A 23754-nucleotide genomic window follows, 5' to 3' on the forward strand; every position below is an offset into this window, starting at 1 on the left:
ATTTTAATCTCATCTTATTTAACCTAAACAGTCCTTCCCTAACATGTTATCACTAGCAAAATGAAGTATTTTACATTCTTTGTCTCATACTAATTCTTCAAAATCCACTGTGTGATCTACCCTTCCAGTACACCTCAGTTCAGACTCTGCAAGCTCTCAACAGCCTCATGCGTCTAGTGGCTGCAATGGACAGTGCAGATACCGAGTAATACCTGACACATAGTAGGCAGCCAGTACATATTTGTTAATTTCCTATACAGTTTGATTTTTCTGTAATATAGGAATAGGTAGTAATATTCACGCCACGGGTAGAGCGTGAACTAATTGACTTAGCCACTTGCTCTTACTAAGCACTTGTTTTTTCGTTTTCACTTTAAAAATAATTCTGCAATGAACATCCGGTTTAACGTCTGTTTTTCCTCGGAATGAATTCCCTGAAGTGAAAATTCTAAGACAAAAGTATACCCTTTTTAGGGCTCTTGCCGCGGTTTGCCAAACTATTACCGCAGAAAGGATATGCCACTTAGACTTCGGTGGATTTTGCTTGGTTATTCACGAATCCTCTGTGATGCTAGCAATGCAAGTGGTGCTGATAATGCCTGCAATACAAATAACGTTAATAAGGTACTAACTGCTGTCGGCTATATCGCACCAGGCACTGCACGAGGGATTATTCACATCTTACGGGCCAGAACCCGAAGCATGCGAGGTTAATAAGCTAAACGCTATCTCCAGAGCCTGGGCGTGTCCTCCTGGGCCACGATCTCTAGCCTTGCCAGTTTAAAAAAAAAAAGAAAGAAAGAAAGAAAAGGCCAACTAAAGAAAAGAGGAGGAAGATAAGAGAGCTGAGATCAGGGTGAAAAGTCGACAGTCAAGGAACTGGCCCAGGGACGAGGGCGGTGCAGAAACAACCCTCGTCTTCCCGCCGCGCCAGCCCCGTCACCCGAGCTACAGGTGCTAGACCCGGCGCCGCCACGCCGGAGCCGCGCCCAGACCCTTGTCCCATCACCCTTCTCCGGACATTCCCTACGCTCCGCCCCGGAAGGCGGAGCTTCATCTCACGACAGTTTCCACCCCCCACACACACGTGGCGCAGAACGCGGAGCGGACGTGGCGTCAGCGGCGCCGTGCGCGGGCTTCCGGCGCGCGTGTCACGTGATCCTCGCCGGAAGTGCATTTCTGGTCTCCCGGGCAACAGCCCCTCCCTCCCGCGCCCCTTCTGTCTCCTCACAGGAAATAGGCCCCTGCTCGCCCACCGCCCGGGATCCGCCAGCAACGAGCCCACGAGGTGACTCCGGGGACGGCTGGGTTTCCTTTGGGGAGTGAGGGAGGAGCCTGGAGGCCCCGGAGCCTGGCTTCCGCAGATGCCGGGAGAGCAGAGGGCTTGCCTGTCACGTTGTCGTAATTAGCCTCATCTCGCGGGGCCCGTGAGAGTCCTACATCATTGCTGGTTAATTGTGGTAGGGGACTGGTTCCAGAGACTCTCAGCCGCCGTGCTTCGGAATCACTGGATGACTTTTAAGAATTTTGATGCCCGGGGGCCCATCCCAGACCAATTAAATTCGAATTTCTAGAAGTGGGACCCAGGCATCGGTATTTTTATTAAACTCCCCCCTCCCCCACGTGTTTCTGAGGTGCTGAGTAACAGTGTGTTAAGCTAAGTCTGGATGAATTCTGACTTAGGCCATACAGCCCAGTACCTGAACCAGAACGTCGCCCAGAGCAGCCTCATCCTTGGAGGGATGTCTGGAATATTGGCCCGTCTACTCAAAACTTGGGGTTTTCATTATTTTCCCCTCACACTTTGACCTCTGTGGGAGGTCAAAAATTTTGGTGGAAATTACCTAGAGAACATTCGGCACCTGTGGTCTTTTATGCGCCTTACCCGTGGAGGTGGAGAAGGTCTTTGCCCACTTCCTCAGTAATTAAGTGGAGTTGAACCAGGGACCAACGAAGTACCTTTGAGCTCTGAAATCTTGGGAGTTCCCTTAGTACAGATCAAATGGTTCTGAACAATCTTATCTTTTTCAAGAATGATTTTTAAGGTTGTGTCATAGGCTAGGTTTTGTATTCAGCTGTTTTGCACCTTAAGTCAGAACATTACTAGAAAGTCCAGACCAAAGATTAGTAACACTTCTGGGCTTAGTTACTCTCAGGATTTCCATGAATTGTGGGGTGGAGATAACATTTGCAAATACAGTTTATAACAGCCCCTTTGGGATGGCAATGACAAGAGATAACCATATATTTTTAAAGATCATTGGTTAGTGACTTGGGATAGTAACTTGGTTACTATCATTGGTTAGTGACTTGGGATAGTAACTGAAGACAGGTTCACAGTAAGGTATGCAGATCTCCTCTGTGTCCATTGCTGTGCTGGGAAAGTATATAAACTAAAGCTCCAGAGAGACATTTTCATTCTAAAACTGTTTTACAGACGGTGAAGGATTATTTTGGGTTTTAGGATCCAGCATTTAAGGGTGGGGTGAGATAAGGATGGGGGAACATTGAACAATTAAGGCCAGGGTGGAGGCTGGAGAGATTACAAACTAGGTACAGAACTCTTGGACCCCTTCTCTCCAATAGGAAATTAAAACAGTTGGACAAGTGAAAAAAGAGCTTAACTGTGGTTGACCAAAGAGCAGATGAATTAAAAATAGTTTTGAAAACATATTAATGTATTTAAACGTCTGCTTTCCAAAAAGATCTGGAGCTTTACCGTTACTTGAGTGACTAGCTACTCAGTTTATTTAGGGAGGGCAGAAGGAGGAGGAGGGACTATTATCAGGAAACAACAATCTCACCAGCATCCAAAGGCAGGAAAATATAGCTATGGTTTTTATGCTGGAAGGAAAATAGGAAATTTAAAAGAAATAGATTGCAGAATCCATGCCTACAAGTAATTGATTAAATGAGTGGGATGTAGTGAGTGCCATATAAATTCAGAAAACAGCGATTAAATGGAATTACCATGTATGTGTTTATAGAGGTAAACTTGAAATAAAGCTCCTAAAATCTGGTGGCCTTAACCACTTTAAACTAGTCGTGGTTTTTGCTAATAGGCTCTGAGCTTGCATGACCTGCCTGTTTAACCCTTAGTCCTTTACAGTCACACTAGGTTTTGCTTTGTGAGAGATAAACTTGCAGTGAATTGAACTTACCTGTTTCCTCGTTTGAGCTGGATTACTATTATGTCCTTCTTTGTTATCCCCGTTTTCAACTCTCCCGTTGCCTGTTGTGTTCATGAGTCAGAGGGTCCACTTTGTTTTTGAGTGGCCTCATAATTCACTTAAGATTTTGACTTTAGCCACATGGGGATTTGGTGAACTTGCAAATAAATCCACGCACAAATCCATCACCCTGCTGACAAATTAAACAATGCCGTTCTGTGGGTGGAAAGTTATTTGTATTTTAAAAAAAAAAGGGGGGGGAGGAACACTTAACTACGTCCTATCAGTCTTCCTCCTTCCCCATGCTGGGCCTTCCTTTGTGACACCCTAACTGCAACATCCAGAAGAGAGTTTGGGGTTGAAGGAATGAAAAGGAAATAAAAGTTTTTTGGCTCCCTCGCCCATCAGTTTTAACGATGGTTGTTAGAGACATGTGGGCTCTCTGAACTGGGTAGTATGTGCCCTTGGGGGAGGCCTGTGTCTGGCCATAAGACAGAGCCCGGACTCCTGAGGGTGGGAGGACGGACATTCAGGCTTGAGCCATCTTTGTCCGCATTACCCAGCAGGGACCGTGCTAAGCCACAGGAGGGAGCCCATGAGGGCATCAAGCCAATTGAAACTGCCATCAGGCAGCTGGGGGTGGTGGGCAGGAAGCAATGCTGTCAGAAAACCTTTTATTATCTTAGTTGAAGAAATTCCTGTTGGTGTATGCATTATTGGAAGACATCTTCTCTGATAGGGTTCTTACTACATATTCAGAAATTCCTTAGAACCCCAAATGACTCAATTCTTGTAATTTCCATTTCTCATTGTACCTTCATTTATTTTGAGCAATTGCCAGCACACCCCCTTCTACCCTGAAATATGTACCGAAGGCCTAAATTAGATCCTCCAAATTATGTGTTTGGTTCAGAGAACTAAATCACTGGGAGCCTTATCAGAAAGGTTTGACTTCAGGGGCTTTAGCCAGCATAACTTAATGACTGACCTCCAGTGTGTTTCTATGCAAAAATCAAAGCAGGTGAGTTTTTGTGTATTTAATTTTCAGGATTCTGCTGGAAAAGGAGGATAGAGAGGGAAATCCAGTTGCGGAGTGTACACTATGGTTTGAGGGGAATTTGTGTTTTTATTTTATTTATTGGTTGCGATGACACATCCTAGATCCTATATTTACAGGAATAGAAATACGCAGGAAAAAGAATACGTACGCCGTCACTACCTTTCAACAAAGCCACATTAGTTACTTGTGGAATTTTTTAATAACTTGATGGAAATAGTTGGATTTTTTCCATTGAAAACGACAAAGCTCTTGTCTGTTATTCCTCATGTATATTTATGCATTTAAAAATACATCTCCAGGATAAGCAGGTTCATTGAAGAATGCGTGTGTTTTTTAAAAAAGGCTACGTGGGAAACTCTATGGTTCAAGACCCAGAGCACTGTCTTGCCTCTGGGCCCCGGGCCTCGGCAGTGTTTCCTGAATGACCTCAGCGCTGTTTTTTTCCTTCCTTCTCTGGTGGTTGAGGACAGACAATGAATTCGGCCTCTGTGCCCGCCCGGGCTCAGCTGGGTAGTGACTATTATGCCATTGTGCTCGCTGGGGAGGGCCGCCGGTTTGGTGGCACTGCAGGTCCCAGCCTGCCCTGACATTGCCATCCTGTTTTCTTTCAGCTCTGCCATCCCATTAGGAGGAAAGCTGCTGTTCAGTCCATGAAGACGCAGAGTAGGAGACACTCCCAAAGAGGTGGCAAATGAAAGATAAAATTAAAGACCTTTGAAAGGCATCTAAATCTGCTGTAACCATAAGCTTGCTTCTCTTTGAACTGGTGGCTGAAAGTGTTGCTTTAATGTCTAGAATTAGTTTCCTGTTGGCTTTTCAGAAACCCGGGCATTTTTCTTAGGTCCTAAAGTTCTCTGTGTGGAAAGAGTAGCCACTTTGAAAAAGTTCACAGGACCCATTCTTAGAGGAGGCTCTCACTGTCCCTTAGGAGCTAACTGATGCACTTAGCAGGAAGGGATTTGTATTCCTTCTTCCAGGGAAGAGACTCTAGGAGCTCTCTCCCGCTTCGCATCCTTGTTGGGTTGCTGTCCAGCCCATGGCAGCTAGTAGGGTCTCCGTCAGAAATCATGGCACTACGTGTGCATTCTAAGCCCAGTTGATTGCAGGAGTTTGGTTTTTTTTTTAATTAAGTCTTTAAATATCTATGTACATCTTTAAGAAATGGTCCAATTTCCTTATTTAGTCATGGAGACAATTCTTTTGTCCCAGATATTAGGAACTGGTCACCCAGATTGTTGGTGGTCATCATCACAGTTGTCTTGCTTCCACTAGGCTTACTCCGAGCCTAATCATTTATGAGACGAGTGAGAAGCACAGAGTTCCTCCACGGTTTGCCAAGTGGAGAGTGAGCAACAATGAGAACCCCCTGTGTACTGAAAGCAGAGTCAGTGCAGCTGAATAATGTATTCACACAAAATAGGGGCTGGCCAAGGATGGCCCACAGCTTGTTTTTGTTACTGCCTACTGGAGCTAAGAATGGTGTTTACATCATCAAAAGGTTGTTTTTAAATTTATTTCTTTGTAAAGATTTTATTTATTTATTTGAGAGAGAGCACGAGCCAGGGAGCAGCGACAGGCAGAGGGAGAGGGAGAAGCAGACTCCCCACTGAGCAGGGAGCCCGATGCGGGGCTCGATCCAAGGACCCTGAGATCATGATCTGATCCAAATGCAGTCACTTAACCGACTAAGCCACCAGGCGCCCCGGATTGTTCTTAAATTTAAAGAAAATGAAGAATGTGTGACAGAGACTGTATGTAGCCCACAAGCCCAAAATATTTACTGTTTGACCCTTTACAGAAAAATTTTGCTGGCATAAAATATGAAGAGTAATGCTGGAAAGAGAAGCCAGTAATTATAAAGCTGCTTGCAAGCTGCTACTCCTTTAGACATATTTTTCTAGGGCTTCTTTCATTTGATTTCTGAGAGCTTGCTTAATTTGTCGTTCATTCTCGGGAATTACTTTTAATTGAATCTGTAGGATTTTAGGAATCTTCCAGTACTTAAAATGTAAAAGACTATGATACATAGGTTTTGGAATTTGGGGAGGAAGAATAATAAAGCCAGGGGTGAATGAGCATATGTGGCACACAGCTCCAGGACTCTTAACTTGCCGGAGAATGGCAGCAGATTTGATCGTAACTGTCCCAGCGGCCAAAACAGGAAAGCACTATCAGAATAAAATCGATGTCAGAGATGCCCGTATTCCATCGCTAAGATAAATTCAGCTTTCCTTAATGGCCTGGGTCCTGAAAGAGTCCAGTGCCTTAGCTGACTAGTTGGTCTACTTCATAGGGCACTGGCGCACCAGGCTGAATCAGAGCTGGTTGTGCTGCAAACCCTAGAATTGGCTTTCTTCAGCCATCTCAGCCCACTGTCCTGGCTTCCTCTTGCAGAAGCGCTTAAGGCATTGCCTGGTGTGATCGCTGAGACAGTGTAACATGGCAGCCCTTCTAGCAAATTATTTGTCGAAATCAAAGGCATAAATAAGTAGCCTCTCCTCAAATTAACTCTCCATGCCCCCTTTTAATCACAGCCATTTATATTCGAGCAGCCTGGTGAACGTGATGAATTACGCTGGCGCCTCTTAAACAGTTATCTACTTGATCGCGCATGCCTACACTTCTAGCTCTGCAAAGTGGAACCTCTCATAAGCCATCTTGTACATTTTCACAATACTGGTACTATTACTTTTAAAGCCAGGCTGGATTTTCCCAGTTATAAATAAAAACAGGATTTCCGAAGGTCTGCAGTAGTGTTCAGTTACAATAGTGTTTATGGCATATTTGAGGCTGAATCCAGACTTCCCAGTTCAGGATACTTAATATTTACATTGATCTGGTTCTAAGTACGTTTTATGAGGCATCAAAGTCTGGATTCAAAACTCTTAATTTCCAGAACACATGCAGATGCCTCCTAGACTTTTCAGATTTAATTCTTATGCTACTTGTTAATCTCTAAAACAAATTTGATTAATAAGACACACATGGTGTTCACTTTAATGGCATTATGTGCTGCAGGCTCTCAGAAAAATACTCAGATTTTGGTGATACAAATACGAAACTGAGCTGGAATGAATTAGCCACTTACAGGCTGCACCTTACAGTTTGGCACTCAAGTATGTACTGATTTCTACTGTAATTTCATTTGTGTTAGTGTTACTTCTCTGGGTGGTTAACCCCTTAATTGTATTGACTTTTATATTTCTTCAGTAGCTTGTAAAGCACATAGGCAGTTAGCCAGGTTTTCAGATAATTGCTCACGTTTTAAACCTTTAAATTATAGTTTTAAAGTAATGTGAACTTAATTTACACTTATATTTTCACTGTGTTGGTTGGCTTTTTTCCAGTTTATTCACTGCATGTGTGTGTATTCCTGAATTTAGAACAGGGAACAGGAAGTGTGGGCTGTGTTTAAAATAAATTTACAGAAGATCGGGTCAAACTTCTTAGAAATAGTCTATTGGAAAGCCTATTATATTTTAAAGAAAGTGAATGGTTCTCTTCAGGCTAAATCTTAAAAGATGTGGTCAGTTTAACATCTGAGTTTTCCACATTAACCATAGCAAAACATCTGATAGAGATTACAAAATAAGTTTATTTCTTAAGGCTTAGAGATTTTTAAATTCTGCCCTCTAATTAAGTGAAGGAGGAAAAATAGGCCTCCTTCAGTATCTGAGTCCCCAGAGTTTCAAAACCCAAGTAGCTGTTTGCTCAGTATCACATTGTGTTAGTGGTTTCATCTCACAGATGCTTCATTTCTCGTGCATTTTAGGATATTACTTTTGGTTTTTTGGTTTTTTGGGGTTTTTTTTAGTTTCAATTTAATTTTTTTTTTTTTTTAAGTAATCTCTACACCGAGTGTGGAGTTTGAACCCATGACCCTGAGATCAAGAGTTGCATGCTCTACCGACTGAGCCAGCCAGATGCCTCAGGATATTTTGTTTAACTTTTTTTTTTTTTTTTAAGTATATTCTGATGTATGCTGGCATTTTAGTAGCTCTGAAGTCCTGAACAGGAAGGAGAAAAAATCGTTTTAAATAGTTCATAGAAGGTACAGCTGCAGATGAAACTTTACCTTTAGGTATCTTCTGCCATATCAATACATCACAAGCAGGTAGATAGGGGAGAAAGGGGTAAATCCTGGCCGAGCAAGGCTCTTGAGCGAGGGCGTTCTATGCAGGCACTTGGTGGAGAGTCTCCATGAAAGTTTCTCCTGCAAAGACGCAGAGTGGTTAGGCAGGGAGAGTGTGGTGTCACACACTGGCTGAGAGATGCTTACTACAGTCCAAACCAAAACAAGGCTCATCTGGGGGCTTAAAGCCCAGAGCACAACCCAGGCTGGAGAGAAATCTCATTTGGAGAGGTTTCTCCAAGTTCCAGATCTGAGGCAAGACCCAACAATGATTTCCAGTGAGTCGGCAAGATGTATTCTGTTCAAGCCGTGGGGACATCTAGGGTTAATTTAAATAGGCATCAGCATGAGTTAAGGATTAATAAATTAAGTAATAGTTGTATGTTTTTAGTTCATGTTCTATATTAATATTTTTTATACAGGTACTGGCTGCTAACTGTGGTTCTTTCCAGTCTACTTTCAATAGGTAAACAAATATTTGAAAAACGCAGTGTCCTTTGAGCCACTTAATCATACCTAAGGGGATCCCTCCCCAGGTGCCAGGGCCCTATAGTGTATGTTGCGTGAAGATCAGGCATGGTACTTGGAAGAGGCAACCTCTGAGGAGCTGCTCTGTAAACCATGAAGTAGCCACAAATAACACCCACGTGTACTGACCCAGATGTTTGAACTGTGGTTGTTCTTTCCTAGTTTCAGTGCCCATTTGGACATCCACAATCAGAGATGGCAGCAGAGGTAAGATTTTCTTTTTTAACTCATGAGAAAAGGGTAAATTTTAGCCTTTAGAGTCTTGGTATTCTCATTCCATGATGGAGAAGACCAAAGAAACAAATACATCCAAAAGCTAAAAGTAAAAGCACCATTGGGTAGGTTGCTAGACAGCTTTTGTCCAGGCACTGAGGAGTGGGCCAGACCAGCAGATGTTAAGGGGGTAGCAAGGGAGGGACCAGAAAACATTAGTTCATGTGGTTCGTGGAACTAGCCGTTTACTTACAGTGGGTAGAGAGGGCCAAGATGGTTGACGTCAGTATCTCTCCCTACATCTTGTCTGAAAATGATAATTACTAGCCTCTGTCCCCACTTTACTGTGGCCATAACCTTAAACTAAGTCCTGTGCGTACCTCACGCACATGTGCTTGGTGTCCGTTGTGGGCATGGACCTGTCCTGTGTCCTCTTTGGCCCAGTAGTAGCATCCTGATGTAGTCGGTGTTTAGAAGATACTCAGTAGATACCTGTTGTTTAGTCAAATATTTGAGGATTCTCTTGAGGAAGAACCGTGTGGTATCTAGCCTCCACCTCCCTTTATTCTGTAGGTGGCATCCTGGAAAGCTACAGAGCCTTGGTCTTTTCATCCAGTATATGCAAGATACTGGCGACATTATCATCAGGCGATGGCCTGGATGCGAAGCCACCACAGTGCCTACAGGAAGGCCGTGGAATCGTATTTCAGTTGCCCGTGGTCCTTCCCTCCTGCAGCTCTTCCTCAGAGCTCTTACACTAACATGGCCAAATCTCCTCGGCCCTCTCGTGACCATCTCCCGGCTTCCACGGACTCGCACTGCGGTTCTGCACATTCCAGAAGGTCTGGGCAGCATCCACCAGCCCGCCCAAGAGAACGGCGAGCTTGGCCCACCCCAGAGGAGGCGGAGTCCGAGTCAGATGGGGGCGTGGAGTGCGACCTGAGCAACATGGAGATCACGGAGGAGCTGCGCCAGTACTTCGCCGAGACCGAGAGGCACAGGGAAGAGCGCCGTAAGTGTGCCCCCGGCCCTGCGCGTTTCCTTTACTTGCCCTGCCTTGTGCACTGTCTTCTTCCCTCAAGTTACTTTATAACTTCCTCACATTCCACATCCGATCCCACCTCAGCTCTGTCAGTTTCCGGAGGCCTTTTAATACAGGACTTTTTTTTAGCTTTAGAACAAAGCTTGTGCCAGTGGTACCTCTGCTATCTACTGAGTATCAGACAGCAGATGGGGGGTGGGGGGAGTGGGCACAGAGGTGTGCCTGTGTTCCCTAATCTATGCCCCCGCCCCTCAAGGGCATTCCACCCATTTCACAAATGAGTCAGGCGACCCTTCAGAAGGTTGATTGACTTAATTCCATGGTACACGACTAGTAATTAGCTGGTGGGATTCAAATCAAGGTCTGTCTGACTCCCAATTCCTGTGCTGCTTCCTCTAGCACAAACTTAGGGATTAGGTTTTGTCCCTGAGACTGCTAGGTTTTTAACATACTGCTGTCACCTCACTGGTACACGGCTCTGAGACTTCCCTGGTGCTAGTGAGCTACCAGGTCTTAATTATTCAGCACCATTCAGAGTAGAGGTCAGCGTGAACCTAAACAGTCAGAAAATGTCTAGGACTCGAACCTTTCTGGTTTGATCCCATGCCAAAGCAGTCTGCTCTTAGGGTTAGAGAAGCAAAGCAGGAATTTCCTTTTTTTGATCTCTTACCAAGTTGCTACAAAGAACTAGAACTGCTTGTTGTGCTCTCCTTACTATGAAAATTCACCAGACTGTTTACGTTTGAAGTGTCTCAAATAGATACACAAATGCTTTTCTCTTTGTAACCCCTATGTAGTCTCAATATTGTTTTTATTGAGTTCTAATTATATGATATTTTACTTAGGATTTTTTTAATAGAAACAAGCAAGATAAATAAAAAGAAACATAGAAGTCTGGGGATGGGCAAGTTTTGGTTTCATCTTTGATTGATCTGTGTTTTCCTGATGATGGGCTTATCGATCCCCACGGGGTACCAGGAACTGAGCGGTGGGCTGTGTATGAAGTATCGTGCCCTTTAGTGTCTTAAAAGTTTACAACGATGAAGGAGAGGAGGTGTTCAAGCATGTCCACATTTGGTTGGAATGCCGTTTTTTATAGCTTTTGAAAAAATCTGATGGATGTGGGGTTTCTTTCTTTTGTCCTTACCATAGGGTAGAATGACGTGTTTTTCCCCACCAGAGAGCAGCTCTAATTAGGGATGGAAGCAAACCCCAGTCACCCAAAAGGCCATTTTGAATTATCTGCTAATGTAAAATAACTTGATAGATGGTTACTCAAAAAGTAGATGTGATGATAATGAAAATAAAGTAACAAAATGTGTCTTTCCAGCGTCAGCAATTCAGTTAGATATGGCTAAGAACCATCCCTGTTCCTCCTCTTGCCTTGGTCAGGTAGAATTCTAGGTAAGTTTAAAAAAAATAAAATCATAAAAATTACCTGCTAAGTCATGCCTGGCACTTAATACTGTTTTGAATGAGTGAATGATTTCAGTATTAATTATGAGCCTTAAATCAGAGGTTTTCAAATATCCCAGAAAGTGCTAAATTTCCTTGTGTGGGGCATTTTACAAAGTGAGTTAGGTTTTGAATGCTTTATAAACTTGATGAACTTCATATTTGGTTTTATATTATTCCCAGATCTGCTCAGTTGACTTCAGGGCTCCAGATTGCACTGTTATCATCACTCTTGTGGGTTGAATTTTCTTCCCTAAAAAAAAAAAAAAAAGATTTGTTGGAGTCCTAACCTTCCCCACCTCCAACCTCAGGATGTGACCTTATATGGACATAGGTAGAGTCTTTACAGAGGTAGTCAAGTTAAAATGAGGTCCTTAGGGTGGGCCCTGACCCAGTATGACTAGTGTCCTTATAAAAGGAAACATTTGCGCACAAAGGTAGACATGCACCCAAGGAGAAGGCCATGTGAAGACGGGAGTTCTGCCACTGGAAACCAGGAAGAGAGGCCTGGACCTGATCTTCCCTAGGGCTTCGAGGAAGGGGGCACGGCCCTGCCCACACCTTGGCCTCAGACTTCTGGCCTCCAGACCTGTAAGACGAGAAATTTCTGTTATGCTAAGCCACCCAGTTTGTGGTGCTTTGTTACAGCAGCCCTAGGAAACTAATAACAATCCCCCTGTGAGAATTTTCTTTGTCCCAAATGCAGTCTGTGAGTGGGACATGAAGTGAACGCCACAGGTCTTGCCATCCCTTTGAAGAAACTGGTGCATACTTGTTTTACCATGATCTAGACAGCAAACCAACAAAAAAGGGAGTTTTGTGAAAACCCATACAGCCTCCGTCTTTAACCTCATCCGTCAACGTACACGTCATTATTTGTAACATTATACCGAGCAGGCTGTGGCAGAACGGCCCCCGCGACAGAGTCCCGCCCGCCCCCACCACTTATCAGCCAGAGCTTCTTAGCTTCTGGGTCACCTACCCTAATCAGTCTGTGCCTCAGTCACCTCACCTGGGACTCACAAGGTCCGAATTAATGGAGTGGTAATTAGGAAGACTCGACGAGATAATAAAAGATAAGTTAGAGAACCATGCTTGGTACGAAGTCAGTGCCCAAGACATGTTAGTTGTTACGGTGAGTTGCTAATTCTTCATCCTTTAGTGTGGATTATTAACCATATACTGATTTTACTCGGATGCTGTCAGTGTTCATTAGTGCTTGATTGAGATTCTGCACTATTTTCAATAAAGATGTTATGTGGCTTCAAAAAAAAAAGTCATTTCTGCTCTGCACTTTTCAAATTCTTAAATTAACTTAGAATATTTAAAAAGCAAAAGAATTAAAGTTTTGGTGTCGATCCAATGTAGTCGTTAACACAGTTTCATCAAAGTAGTCATTAACACAACTTTTAATCCATTTCAAGGACATTCTCGCCTGAGATGACAATAGAGTAAAATACATGGAAAAATGAACCCACTTCCATATTACTAATAACAGCACTAAACACATTGAGCTTCTGCTTCTTTGTGCTTTGTAAATGTATAATTGTAGCATAGTTGAAAACTGCTTGTCACAGGGTCTCCGCGATGCTTTTGTGTCGTGCAGTCTGCCCTGAAAATATTATCGGGTCTTTGGGAGATGTGGACATTGTCTGGCAAGGGCGAGAACATGCTGTGGTGTCAGAGTCTAATCTGACTGCTGAAGATTTAGAAGCTGCTGGGGCCTGACACTGTACCACCAAAAACAATTATTTTTTTCACCAGCACTTTTGGTGGTGGCCTATAGGATGAATACTGCTCCATACCGTTCCTTCGAGCAGTACTGAGGGATGGAACTCAGATGTAAGCAGTGGGAATGCCCATTGTGCTCTCCAGCCCATTACCTTGACTAGTAATGTTCATGGAAGTTTAGCCACATACACAGTTGGGATATATTTTAGTAGTGATTAGGGACCTAAGTAATGTGAATACTTGGCTAAAGTTGTTTTGTTTTGCTCTTTGAACCACTAGAAGCTACTTATTCAATAAAGGCAAATTCAGCTTTGAGTATGGATCATCTAGAGAACACAGCATTTTATGAAATATCACTTAGCGGGGAAAAATATAGCTAAACTTGATTTTATTTTTTGGTATTATTCACTTCCACGGGAATATATATATATGTTACATAATTCATCATCATCTGAGTGTTATTTAATATTTTCTTAGAATAAAATCCTTCATACTGGACAGCATGTTCTTGTTTGTGATTACTGCTCTTCCAGATAATCTCTCACATATTTTAATGATAGCAAAAAAATTAAGTAGGATAAATAACCCCTGTGTGGTGGGAACAGACATGCTTTTGATTATGTTATATGTCATTTCCTAATGAGATATTTCCATTATTCAAAACTTCACTGGTAACATTACTTATGGGAAAGTAGACAGTTGTGGAGTTTTAAAGGTCAGCTGTGTTTTCAGTTATTTCTTAGGAAAAATGTTTATTGTTAGGTTAAGAAAAGTATCATGTTCTAGTCATAAATGACAATCAATTGAGACTGCAAGGTTATAGTCCTAGTACTTAGAAGGGAAATGAGTGAAAGTTATCATTCCCAGTGGAGAAGAAGACCCTCCGAAATGAACGCCACCACTGTTGTCTCAGGCTTGAGCCAATCAGATTTTATCCCCCGTGTTTTGGGGGTAACCGTTGGGTCAAAAGAGAGACATATTCACAAAGAGCTTAAACCCAGTCGGGAAGAGGAAACAAAATCAAATTAAAACTGATACCTAGAAGAGCCATCTATGGCCTGGTCCGTGGGTACTTTTGCAGTGATGAGTAGAGCCAGTGAACTCAGCCATCAGAGAAGTTTCACGGGGTAATGGTGGAAAATGGAGTGTGCTCTAGGCTTTGAGGGAGGGGGTTCATTGGGATCAAGAGAGAAAGAAAGGGGATAAGTCCACTCCCCCACTTAGCACTCAAAGTGCTTATCACAGGGCCCCGATGTGCTTTTAAGAGTCTCATGCTCTACCGACTGAGCTAGCCGGGCGCCTCCGGATGTGCTTTTAGACATTTGATGGGAGACATCTGCTCCATCATGTTGTATCCACCGAAGCTGGAAGGTTTAGACCAGTTTTCATGACCGAACCTTCGGTCAGTCAGCTGCAGCCCCATCCAGTTCGCCCTCAGTCCCCCCTCTGTGGAAAACCTGGAGGATACAGTGCAACGCATGGCTCAGTATTGAGTGAGCCGCTGTGGTTTAGTGGGTGGGATTAAAGCGTGGCATCCTGTGACTGAGCACAGTTCCACCGTGTGTGTGTGTCTCGTTTAGTTCAGATGCTCGAAGTCCGGAAGACCAGTCGGTGGGAAGATGCATATAAAAGGCTGTGGAAAAGTGGAAGGGCAGGATGGAAATGCACTTTTATTCTAAAAGTAAAAACAGTAATTATCCACTGACTTCATTTGTCAGGGAGAGAGGGATGGGAGGTGAGGACGAAGGCCCAGCAGAAATGGCTCCAGGCCGGCTGGCGAGCACCTGTGTTCCGGGTTGTGTTGCTGACAAGCCAGAAATGAGTCACTCGTGATATAAATCCAGACTCTGCTTGTGCTCGGTTGTGCTAAAATCATTAATTCTGGCAACATAGCAGAGAATACAATCAGAAAGACATGCTAATCCTAGAAAAATAATGTTCTTCAGCACTCATTTGTCTTAGTGCTTTGTCTTCCAAAATGTTCTGCCTTTGGGCTAATTATCTGTGGAATACTGAATGAATGTTTTCCTGCTGTGTCAGGTCTTCTAAAAACCAAGTCACTCCTCATGATTTTGTTTTCCTCTGGAGAGCGTAAGTCCACAGTGGTAGTAGCATCATGTAAATTTATAGATTGCGGGGGAAAATATCAAGGTTATATGTCCTGAACCCAGATGGGATCCAGTAGCGTTTCTCCTTCATAGGATGTTACTGTTTTCTTGTTTTAGCCCTATATGCATATTAACCTTTATCTTAGTTTCCTAGGGCTGCTGTAGCAAATGACCATAAATTGGTGGCTCAAAACAACAGAAATTTATTCTCCCGGTTCTGGACGCCAGAAGTCTGAAATCAAGGTGTTAGCAGGACCCACTCCCTCCAAAGGTTCTGGGGCTTTGCCTCTTCCAGCCTCTGGTGGCTCCTGGCGTTCACTGGCTTGTGGGGACATAGTTCTAATTCTGCCTCCTTGTTTACACGGTTTCCCCCCTGTGTCTCCGTGTGTCCTTTTCTGTCTGTCATAAGAACACGCTCATTGGGTTTGGGGTCCACACTAATCCAGTATGATCCCGTCTTGATCCTTAATTACATCTGCAAAGACCCTGTTTCTAAAAAGGTCTATTCTGAGGTTGCGTGTAGATGTGAATTGGTGGGGGGCGGCACACTATTCGACCCACTCCAGCCCTGTATTAAATCTGGAATCTAAAAATATATTCTGATTTGTATTAAAACAAGTTTCCATGACTGAATAGCCTATAAGAAAAAAAGCCCTGGGTAACATTGAGTCCCACAGCTGTTTCCAGTAAAAAATGATCAACTTCTCCATGACGTGGCACCTGTTCTGTCTGAAGTGCGATGTTCTCTTCTCCGTCTGGTTGAGCCCTCACCCTGTTTTGACAGGAAGAAAAACTGCTAGTGATTGAGAATCCTTTCCTTCATTGGGAGGAAGGAAACAATAAATAGAAAACAGTAAGTGATGCCTTCAAACGAGTATATTCTGTTCTAAGGTTTGCTTGGTCCCCTAAGTCAGTATAAGCTAAAGTACTTTCAGATGCTAGCTGTAGCTTCCAATGTCCAGCCAGTCTGAGGGCATTTGGTTTTAAGCTGACTGGTTTTCAAATTTGTAGTCTAGCCTTAGGTCTTTTTGTTTTTTTTAAGTGTTTAGGTAAGTAGAGGCACAGTGACTCAGATGTAAAGGAACAAGATCAGACCCCATCTCATTGGTGCCCCCATCTCCCGCAGCCTCTCTGCTATGGAGGCTCCGAGTAACCCATGGGAGGGGAGCTCTGCCCAGTACCTTTTGAGATTTGAACATCTGTTTCTCTGTCCCTGAGTTGTCATCATTTTTCTTTAACAGCATCTGGAAGAAACAGCTGTTTACAAAAAATAAGGTATGGCCTCTGTCCAGGCTTTCTCTCAACAGTCCTTTCCTGAGCACCTGCTTAGCGCCAGGCATTGTGTCCTCCCGGGGCTGGGGACGGTGGGGGGTGGTGAAGGCAACCGTGCCCTTCCCCACGCATGACTTCCACAGGCAGGTTTTAGCACTAGCCGGTCAGTGCGGGGGACAGGCTTCCCGCCCCTTAGGTCCGTGTTTTAGGGCAACTACCCACCATGCTGGAAACCAGGAAAGCTCCAAGCCTCTTGAGAGGCAGGGAGAGGACAAGGGTTGAGTCTTAAAATTTTCATAAGGAAACCTGAACAGGAAGGAGAGACAAGAAGACGATTGAGAGCAGAGGCCTGTGCCTTTTATTCTGTTATTCTTACACAAAATGAGCTTCATTAGCTGAAGCCCTGTGATGGTGACCCATGAGCATATGCCAAGTGTGAACTTGGAAAGTTGCGCTGGCTGTGTTGACCAGCGGCTACAGTAGGCTCGTATGAACAGTGTTTCGTTGACAGACGTCAACCGTAAGAGAAAACATCTCAATGTAGGATTGTTATACTGATTTCCTACCTGTTAAGATAGTTTTGGTCAGAAGAGTAGCAGAACCATGTTAAATTATCAGGAAAAGGAAGAGAAAGATGCAAAAGTAAGAAGGTTACATTCACATATCCCAGTGGTAGGGAGCAACACTTGCTAAGACAGCACGGATCCGGTGCTTATTAAAACTTGCAAACGCAAGGACTCCAATTTAGACAGGAAGTTGAATGTCCGCTGTGTCACTGGATCTGTCGGTGAGGCTGATTATAGTCTTGGGACAAATGTGAGAGGAAAAAGGACTGTGGTCTGGGAACCTCTGTCATCTGGATGCACAGGCTCTGCCCACCCACCCACCCCCACGGGATGGTTTCCTCCGGGCCTATGACGAAACGAGCCCAAGGACCGGTAACTGCCCAAGGCTCCCATGGGAGGCAGAGGGAACTGCTGTCCCTGGCTAATGTGGAAAGGCCACACTTTCAGAGGAGTGGTCTTTGGAGGGTGGGGGTACACAATCTAAACACCTGTGAGAACTGAACAACTTACATCCTGATGTTTCAGACTAGGCAAAAAGACCAAAACCGAGAAACAAATGCTTATTGACCTCCCGTTCATTTGCACATCATGCCAGTATTTTGGTTCAGTTCTGCCATTTCACGGGAAGTCAGCTACATCTCTCTTCTGTGGATAAGGGAACGGTTACATTGCACTTACTTGCTTGACAGTCATTTGGCCTATCTGTAGGTGACCTCCTGGTGTAAGAGAGAAGCTGCAGATGTGCTAACTCGGAAGTGGCCATCCACGTTTATCGTGTTCCCAAGTGTCCAAAACTCCTTCCTTCCATCTCCAAGGGGTATGTGCGAAGAACGAACTTAGGAGCGTGACCGCCTAGCCACAGACATAGCTTGCTGCTCACTTTTGGGTTCCCTTCTACACTAAGCTGTCATTCTGCTACTTTAAAAAACAAACAAACAAGGAAAGAATGATGTATGTCATTGTTTCATCCCCTGTAACCACCTTCGCTCCTTATTCACCAGCGTTTCTCTCAGTCGTAGTAGCAGCTACAGATGCGTGCATTCTGTTTCTCTGCTCCCGACAGAGTCACTTAACAAAAATCTGTCAGTTGGCTAAATTTTACCTTATGCAGTGTTCTTTTATTGATAATGTTATTTCTCTATGCATAAAAGTAGGACTTGTTTTAGTAAAAACTATACAGGGGAGAATATACTGAATTTCTTGCTTTACAAGAATCCATTTAAATTAGTAGGTTTAAAATCCGGTAACTATCACTTGAAATTTGGCCGAAGCTAAGCTGTGAAGGGGAAAGATAAATCCCATCGTGAGGAAGTCGGCGCACTGGCAGTTCTGTTAATACAGCAGGAAGCTTAGAAGTCAGGTCTTCCATTGGCAGAATTGCCCTGGCTTGGCCCTGTTTCCTCGGGCAGGTGTTGAATTACGTGACTCCATTTCCTGGCGTGCTCTGTGCTTTGGCTGTGTGGAAGGATTGGGGATCAGGGCTGCAATTACATAGACACCGGCACTTGCTCTTTTCCAGGTGACTATAAAATCGGCTCCTCTAACACGGGGCCGACTCCCCCCCCACCCCCAGCACCTCATTTGTGGGCGGAAGTACTACTTCTTGCAGCCCTGGACTTTGCAGGAAGCATTTCGTGTCCCTGCTGGCCTGGTACAATGTGAAACCAGGCGGCCCTTCCAGCTGGGCGGCTTGTGGGCAGGCCGCATAGATGAAAGGGACAGAACTGTATTCGAGGCTCAGTGCGGAGGTTTGATGGTGCTGGGTGACATGTTTCCTGGCGGCTTTTCGCCGTGTCTAGCGGGGCAGCCTTAGCCTCCCGGATAAGCGATTGGTGCATTTCCTAGGCATGCGGGTACTGGTGTGCGGCCGATGCCTTAGAACCTAGTGAGTGCCTCGGCGGGCGCAGCCGGGCCCAACAGCTAGCAGCCGCACCCCGGGCTCACCTCCCCCCCCCCCATGTCGGTTCGTTCTCAGGGCGGCAGCAGCAGCTGGACGCGCAGCGCCTGGATGACTACGTGAACGCCGACCACGACCTGTACTACAGCACCCGCCGCTCGGTGGAGCCCCCGTCCGAGAGGCCTGGTGAGCGGCGCAAGGCCGAGATGAAGCGCTTGTATGGGGACAGTGCCGCAAAGATCCAGGCCATGGAGGCCGCCGTGCAGCTGAGCTTCGACAAGCACTGTGACAGGAAGCGGCCCAAGTACTGGCCGGTCATTCCGCTCAAGTTCTGAGCCCGCGGTGCAGGGTACCCAGCCATCACCCCCTTCCTCTCGGATTCACTCAATCTCTCCTTCTGTGCATTTTCTCAGGGAAATTTCTCTTATACTGAGAAACAAGCATGTCACCAAAGTCCCAGGGGGCCCATCTCAGGGCTGGGTATAATACGTTGGCCACTTGAAGTCAGCAAGACATGTACTGTTGCCAACATGAAAGATTTTCTTTTGACCTAAAATGATAATTTCATATATATTATGCTCGGTTTTGATGTCACTAAGAATGTTCAGTTCATTAAAGTCCTCACTTAGAGAAACTGCCTCGTTTTTTGCCTTTTTCTATTTTCTTCTGTCCTGTCCTTAACCCAACTGGACTTCAGCGCACATGCCTTAAATGAGTCAGATGTCCTCTCCTGCTCGAACTCCTTTAGCCCCCACTGAAAATGACCCAGTGGGACAAACACCACTTCTCTCCGATGTAGCGGTCAGTGTGCATGTCCTGTAAAGGAGCAGAGAGTCAATATTTTTGGCTTTGCAGGCCACACAGTCTTTGTTGCAACTACTCTCTTCCGCCCTTGCAGCTGAAAGCAGCTGTAGATGGTGAGTAAACAAATGGGGGTGGGTGTGTTCCAACAAAACTTTATTTATAAAAACAGGCCTTGGGCCAGATTTGGCCTAAGGGCAGTAGTTTGCGAACCCGCTGCTCTAATGGAATGAGAATAACCGTCTTGACATTTTTCTTGTTATCTCATTATCTCTACAGAGCTTGAATGTCACACAGAATTGAGAGTGAAAAACAGTAATTCCCAAACCTGCTCACCTCTGCAGTACCCTCTGTTGTAGAAAAGGTATAATTGAGCTCTTACTATGTATAGCGAATGTTGCTTTGAGAAGGGAATACATTTCTGAGGATGAAAATCTAAAAATTGACAGAACAGTCCATTTATAAAAGCCAGCTGCCTTTTAAATAAGTTATCACAGTATGTTGCCAGGGTGAGCCCACGTTGACCTGAGAAGATTAGCACATCCATCAAAGGTTGGTGAAAAGATTGAGTATTGACATGTTTCTCCCGAAGAACACTTAGCTCCACATTTCAGCCCCTGCCCTGAGACAAATGCATTACTTTCACCAGCCCCAGGTGCTTATTTCTCCAAGCTCTCATTGTATTCCTGGAGTTGTGATTTGTGCTTGGGTATTGCGGACAAAAATCAGAATTAACTTCCCTTGAGGTGACACATGACTAAAATTTCAAATCCTTGGTAGCTCTTTGTTTTTTTCTGTGAAACTCCTACACCGAAATAGAAAATAAGTATGGCTCAGGCACAGATACAAACCAGAGCCTGCAATTGCAGCAGCTTCTTAGCTATTTGAGAGTGAAACATTCTCTTGGCAAAGGACTCTCATACCTTCCCCCAGAGAAACCAGCGTGCGGGCCCGGGCCTGCTGGCTTTGTTAAGCGCAGGTGCGGGCCAGCTACTTCGCGCTCCTCATGCAGGTGGGGGTTCGTGATGCCCCCACGTGGGGTCCTTGTGAAGACCGCGCTGGAATTAGTGCCTGTGAATCACACAGTGCTGGCCACATGCTGAAGACTCAGGAAACGTTGACATGTAGTCCCTGCCTTTTAAAAATGGCCAGAGTTGCCAGTGGAAGTCCTGGGTCTATATGAAAACTTCTTCCAGATACGGAGAGGTGTTTTCCCCTGGCAGCTCTTCAAATGGATGCTTTGGCTTTTCGGCATCTGGGAGGGACCCATGATTTGATGGTGGATTTATTCAGCAAATTTTTGAGTCCTTTCTGTTGCAGTTAGCTAAGCCCTAGTCTCTTCCCTCGGGGGAACTTGTCTTCTAGGAGGAGAGGCATATGGGTGTGCGGTGCTGGTAATCGCGGTCTGTGCTCCGCTGGGGGCATGCGCAGGAGCTTCGGGAGCAGGGAAGCAAGGCGGCACAGGGCAGGGCTTCTCAGCCTCCGCACTGCTGCCGTTCGGGGCTGGATCGTTCTTTGTTCTAAACAAGAATACATGCTGTGGATGCATATGCATGTATGAAAATCAAGAGGCTTGCATGGACAGGGTTCACACCGGTTTCAGAATCGTGGTTACTCCTGAGCATTGGCATGAGGATTGGCGGGCCATTCAAAAGGGGTTTTCTTGTCTCTCTGGTATTTCATCCCTTTCTAACAGAAAAGCTATGATAGGAACCCCACTTTTATGGAGGCCCCCAAATTCATCAGACTCTATTCTGATATAAACGAGTTTACCTTTCACTGCATTCATAGGGTTAACTGTTACCTGAAATGTTAAACGCTTCTGTAGGGCTTACTGTGGGCACACACTTTTCTAATTGCTTTAAGAATACTAATTTCTTTAGCAATCAGCCTGTGTGACAAACCTGTGAAGGAGCTGTTTCAGCTATACACCCCGTTTCCCAAAACCCTGCGGTCAAGTGTGTTGCAGAATACAGACATTGTTGTACTTTTGAAAAGTGCAACAGCGTATTCTAGAACTTGTCCCAATGGGCTGGGCCAGCAGCCTGTCATCAAAGACAGTTGTGCAGTAAAATGGAAGGCTATTCTAACTGGGATAAGTAAAAACCATAAATAGCCTCCGTTTCATTCAGGTCAGGTTTTGTCATCAAATCCTTACCGTCCAAGTCAGGTTTGGCTGCCAAACAAATTATTTAAAACACACACACATACCTTCCAGTGTCCCAGAGCTTTGGGGATTTCGGAGAAGTGGTGAAGGAATGTGATCCCTGTTTTGCAGATGAGGAAGTAGTACAGACAAATTAACCAACTTAACCGAGTGCACTTTCAGTGGTGGAAGTGGATGTGGAACCCAGATAGAATCTGACTCCTGAACTCCTCACTTTGGGCTGCTTCACCCCGCTGAAGTCAACTTCTACAACCATATTCACAATATGTGTAAAGCACAATATATCCAAAGCATAGCAAAGAATCTGGAGCCAATTACAGCCCTCAGCAAGATCCCAGTGTATCCTGTGCTGGAGCATGGAGTTAGGTACTAGTCCTAGCTCTGCTTGAGAATGTGCGACCTTGGGCAGTGCACTTGTACTCTTTGAATTGTAGAACTGAGGCTAGAGCAGCCCGAAGAAAAGGGGACACCCTTGAGATATTGAGGATCTAAGTGTTCTGTGGCTCGGCGATTTGGACAGGTGAGGAAAAGGCTGGGATGGCTCGGGTTTCTGTCTCGGGTGGTGGTTCTAGTCATTGAGGTAAAGAAAACAATGAGGAACAGGTTTGGGACAAATTCCATATGGGACAGGGTTTGAAGAGCTCACGACATCCAGGGACGTCCTGCCAGTCACTGGATACTGGGCTTTGGAATTCAGTGGAGAGGGTCTGCATCAAAAATACAGACTTTTGAGTCCGCAGCCTTAGGAATATGGGAAAAGGGACCATATAGAGACCCTATATATATAGGCCAGTGACAGTGGGGCCCTGAAGAACAATAACTTGAAAACATAAGAGTCTGTGAAGGGAACTGAGAAGAAATGGCAGATATAAAGAGGACAGCCGGGTGTCTCAAAGGGGAAAATTGTAAGCGGGACAACCAGATAATAGGGCTTTTACTGTGATGCACTGGGAAGCGGACTTCACCACCAATCAAGTATTTTTTGCAAAGATACAGATAGATACAAAGAGATGTCGGGTATATCGCGGATACATACAGGTACACATGCAGAATCTAAGACTCTAAGTACCAATTTACAGGAAGTTCAAAGAGTAGACTAACATGTTAAAAGACACTATGAAGATACAATCATGCAAATCCAGAATGTAGGAAATTTGATAGGACAAAAAAAAACCTAGTTTCTTCAACAACTGGGTTTTTAAAAAGTCTGTTGCAGAAGGGGTAGTGGCAAGAGGGGGAGACTGTTACAAGATGTAACGTGTGCACTTTGTAGGGATACTGATTTGAACAAATTGAATTATTGAAATTTGGGGGAAATTTGAATATGGACTGTTAGAGGATATTAAAGAATTATTAATTTTGTTAGGTGTAATAGATTTTTGGTGGTTATGGTTTGTTTTGTTCGTTTGTTTAAAAGTTCTTACTTGTTAAAGACACTACTCTTTACAGCTGAATTCATAGAATGTCTGGGATTCTGGGATTTCCTTTTTTCTTTTTTTAAGATTTTATTTATTTATTTGAAAGAGAGAGAGTGAGAGAGAGAGAACAGGAGCAGGGGAAGGGAGAGAAGCAGACTCCCCCGCTGAGCAAGGAGCCCAGTGCAGGACTTGAT

The 23754-nt window shown here is 44.6% G+C and overlaps 1 protein-coding gene across 4 annotated transcripts; it reads left to right on the forward strand.

Annotated features, from left to right (window-relative positions):
• Positions 1–1182: 1182 nt before the first annotated feature.
• Positions 1183–19809, forward strand: GEMIN8 (gem nuclear organelle associated protein 8). Of its 4 annotated transcripts, none has more exons than XM_025857694.2 (4): positions 1183–1288; positions 9053–9097; positions 9677–10115; positions 19253–19809. In XM_025857694.2, exons 2-4 carry the CDS (start codon positions 9086–9088, stop codon positions 19507–19509), a joined length of 708 nt encoding a protein of 235 aa, XP_025713479.1. In that variant the 5' UTR covers positions 1183–1288; positions 9053–9085; the 3' UTR covers positions 19510–19809. The 4 variants fall into 4 exon arrangements, with proteins under 4 accessions (XP_025713479.1, XP_073758179.1, XP_025713478.1 ...); XM_073902078.1 differs by lacking the exon at positions 1183–1288 and adding an exon at positions 4902–4951; XM_025857693.2 differs by lacking the exon at positions 1183–1288 and adding an exon at positions 4908–4914.
• Positions 19810–23754: the final 3945 nt, after the last annotated feature.

The sequence above is a fragment of the Callorhinus ursinus genome, unplaced genomic scaffold, assembly GCF_003265705.2.
Source record: "Callorhinus ursinus isolate GAN/ISIS: 27379988/994484 unplaced genomic scaffold, GSC_fseal_2.0 scaffold16, whole genome shotgun sequence".
Taxonomy (NCBI): domain Eukaryota; kingdom Metazoa; phylum Chordata; class Mammalia; order Carnivora; family Otariidae; genus Callorhinus; species Callorhinus ursinus.

Bases quoted from the DNA above. Each gene is read 5' to 3' on its own strand.
- GEMIN8 (XM_025857694.2), top strand. The intron at 10,116-19,252 runs GTAAGTGTGCCC...GTTCGTTCTCAG, and splicing joins GAGGCACAGGGAAGAGCGCC to GGCGGCAGCAGCAGCTGGAC.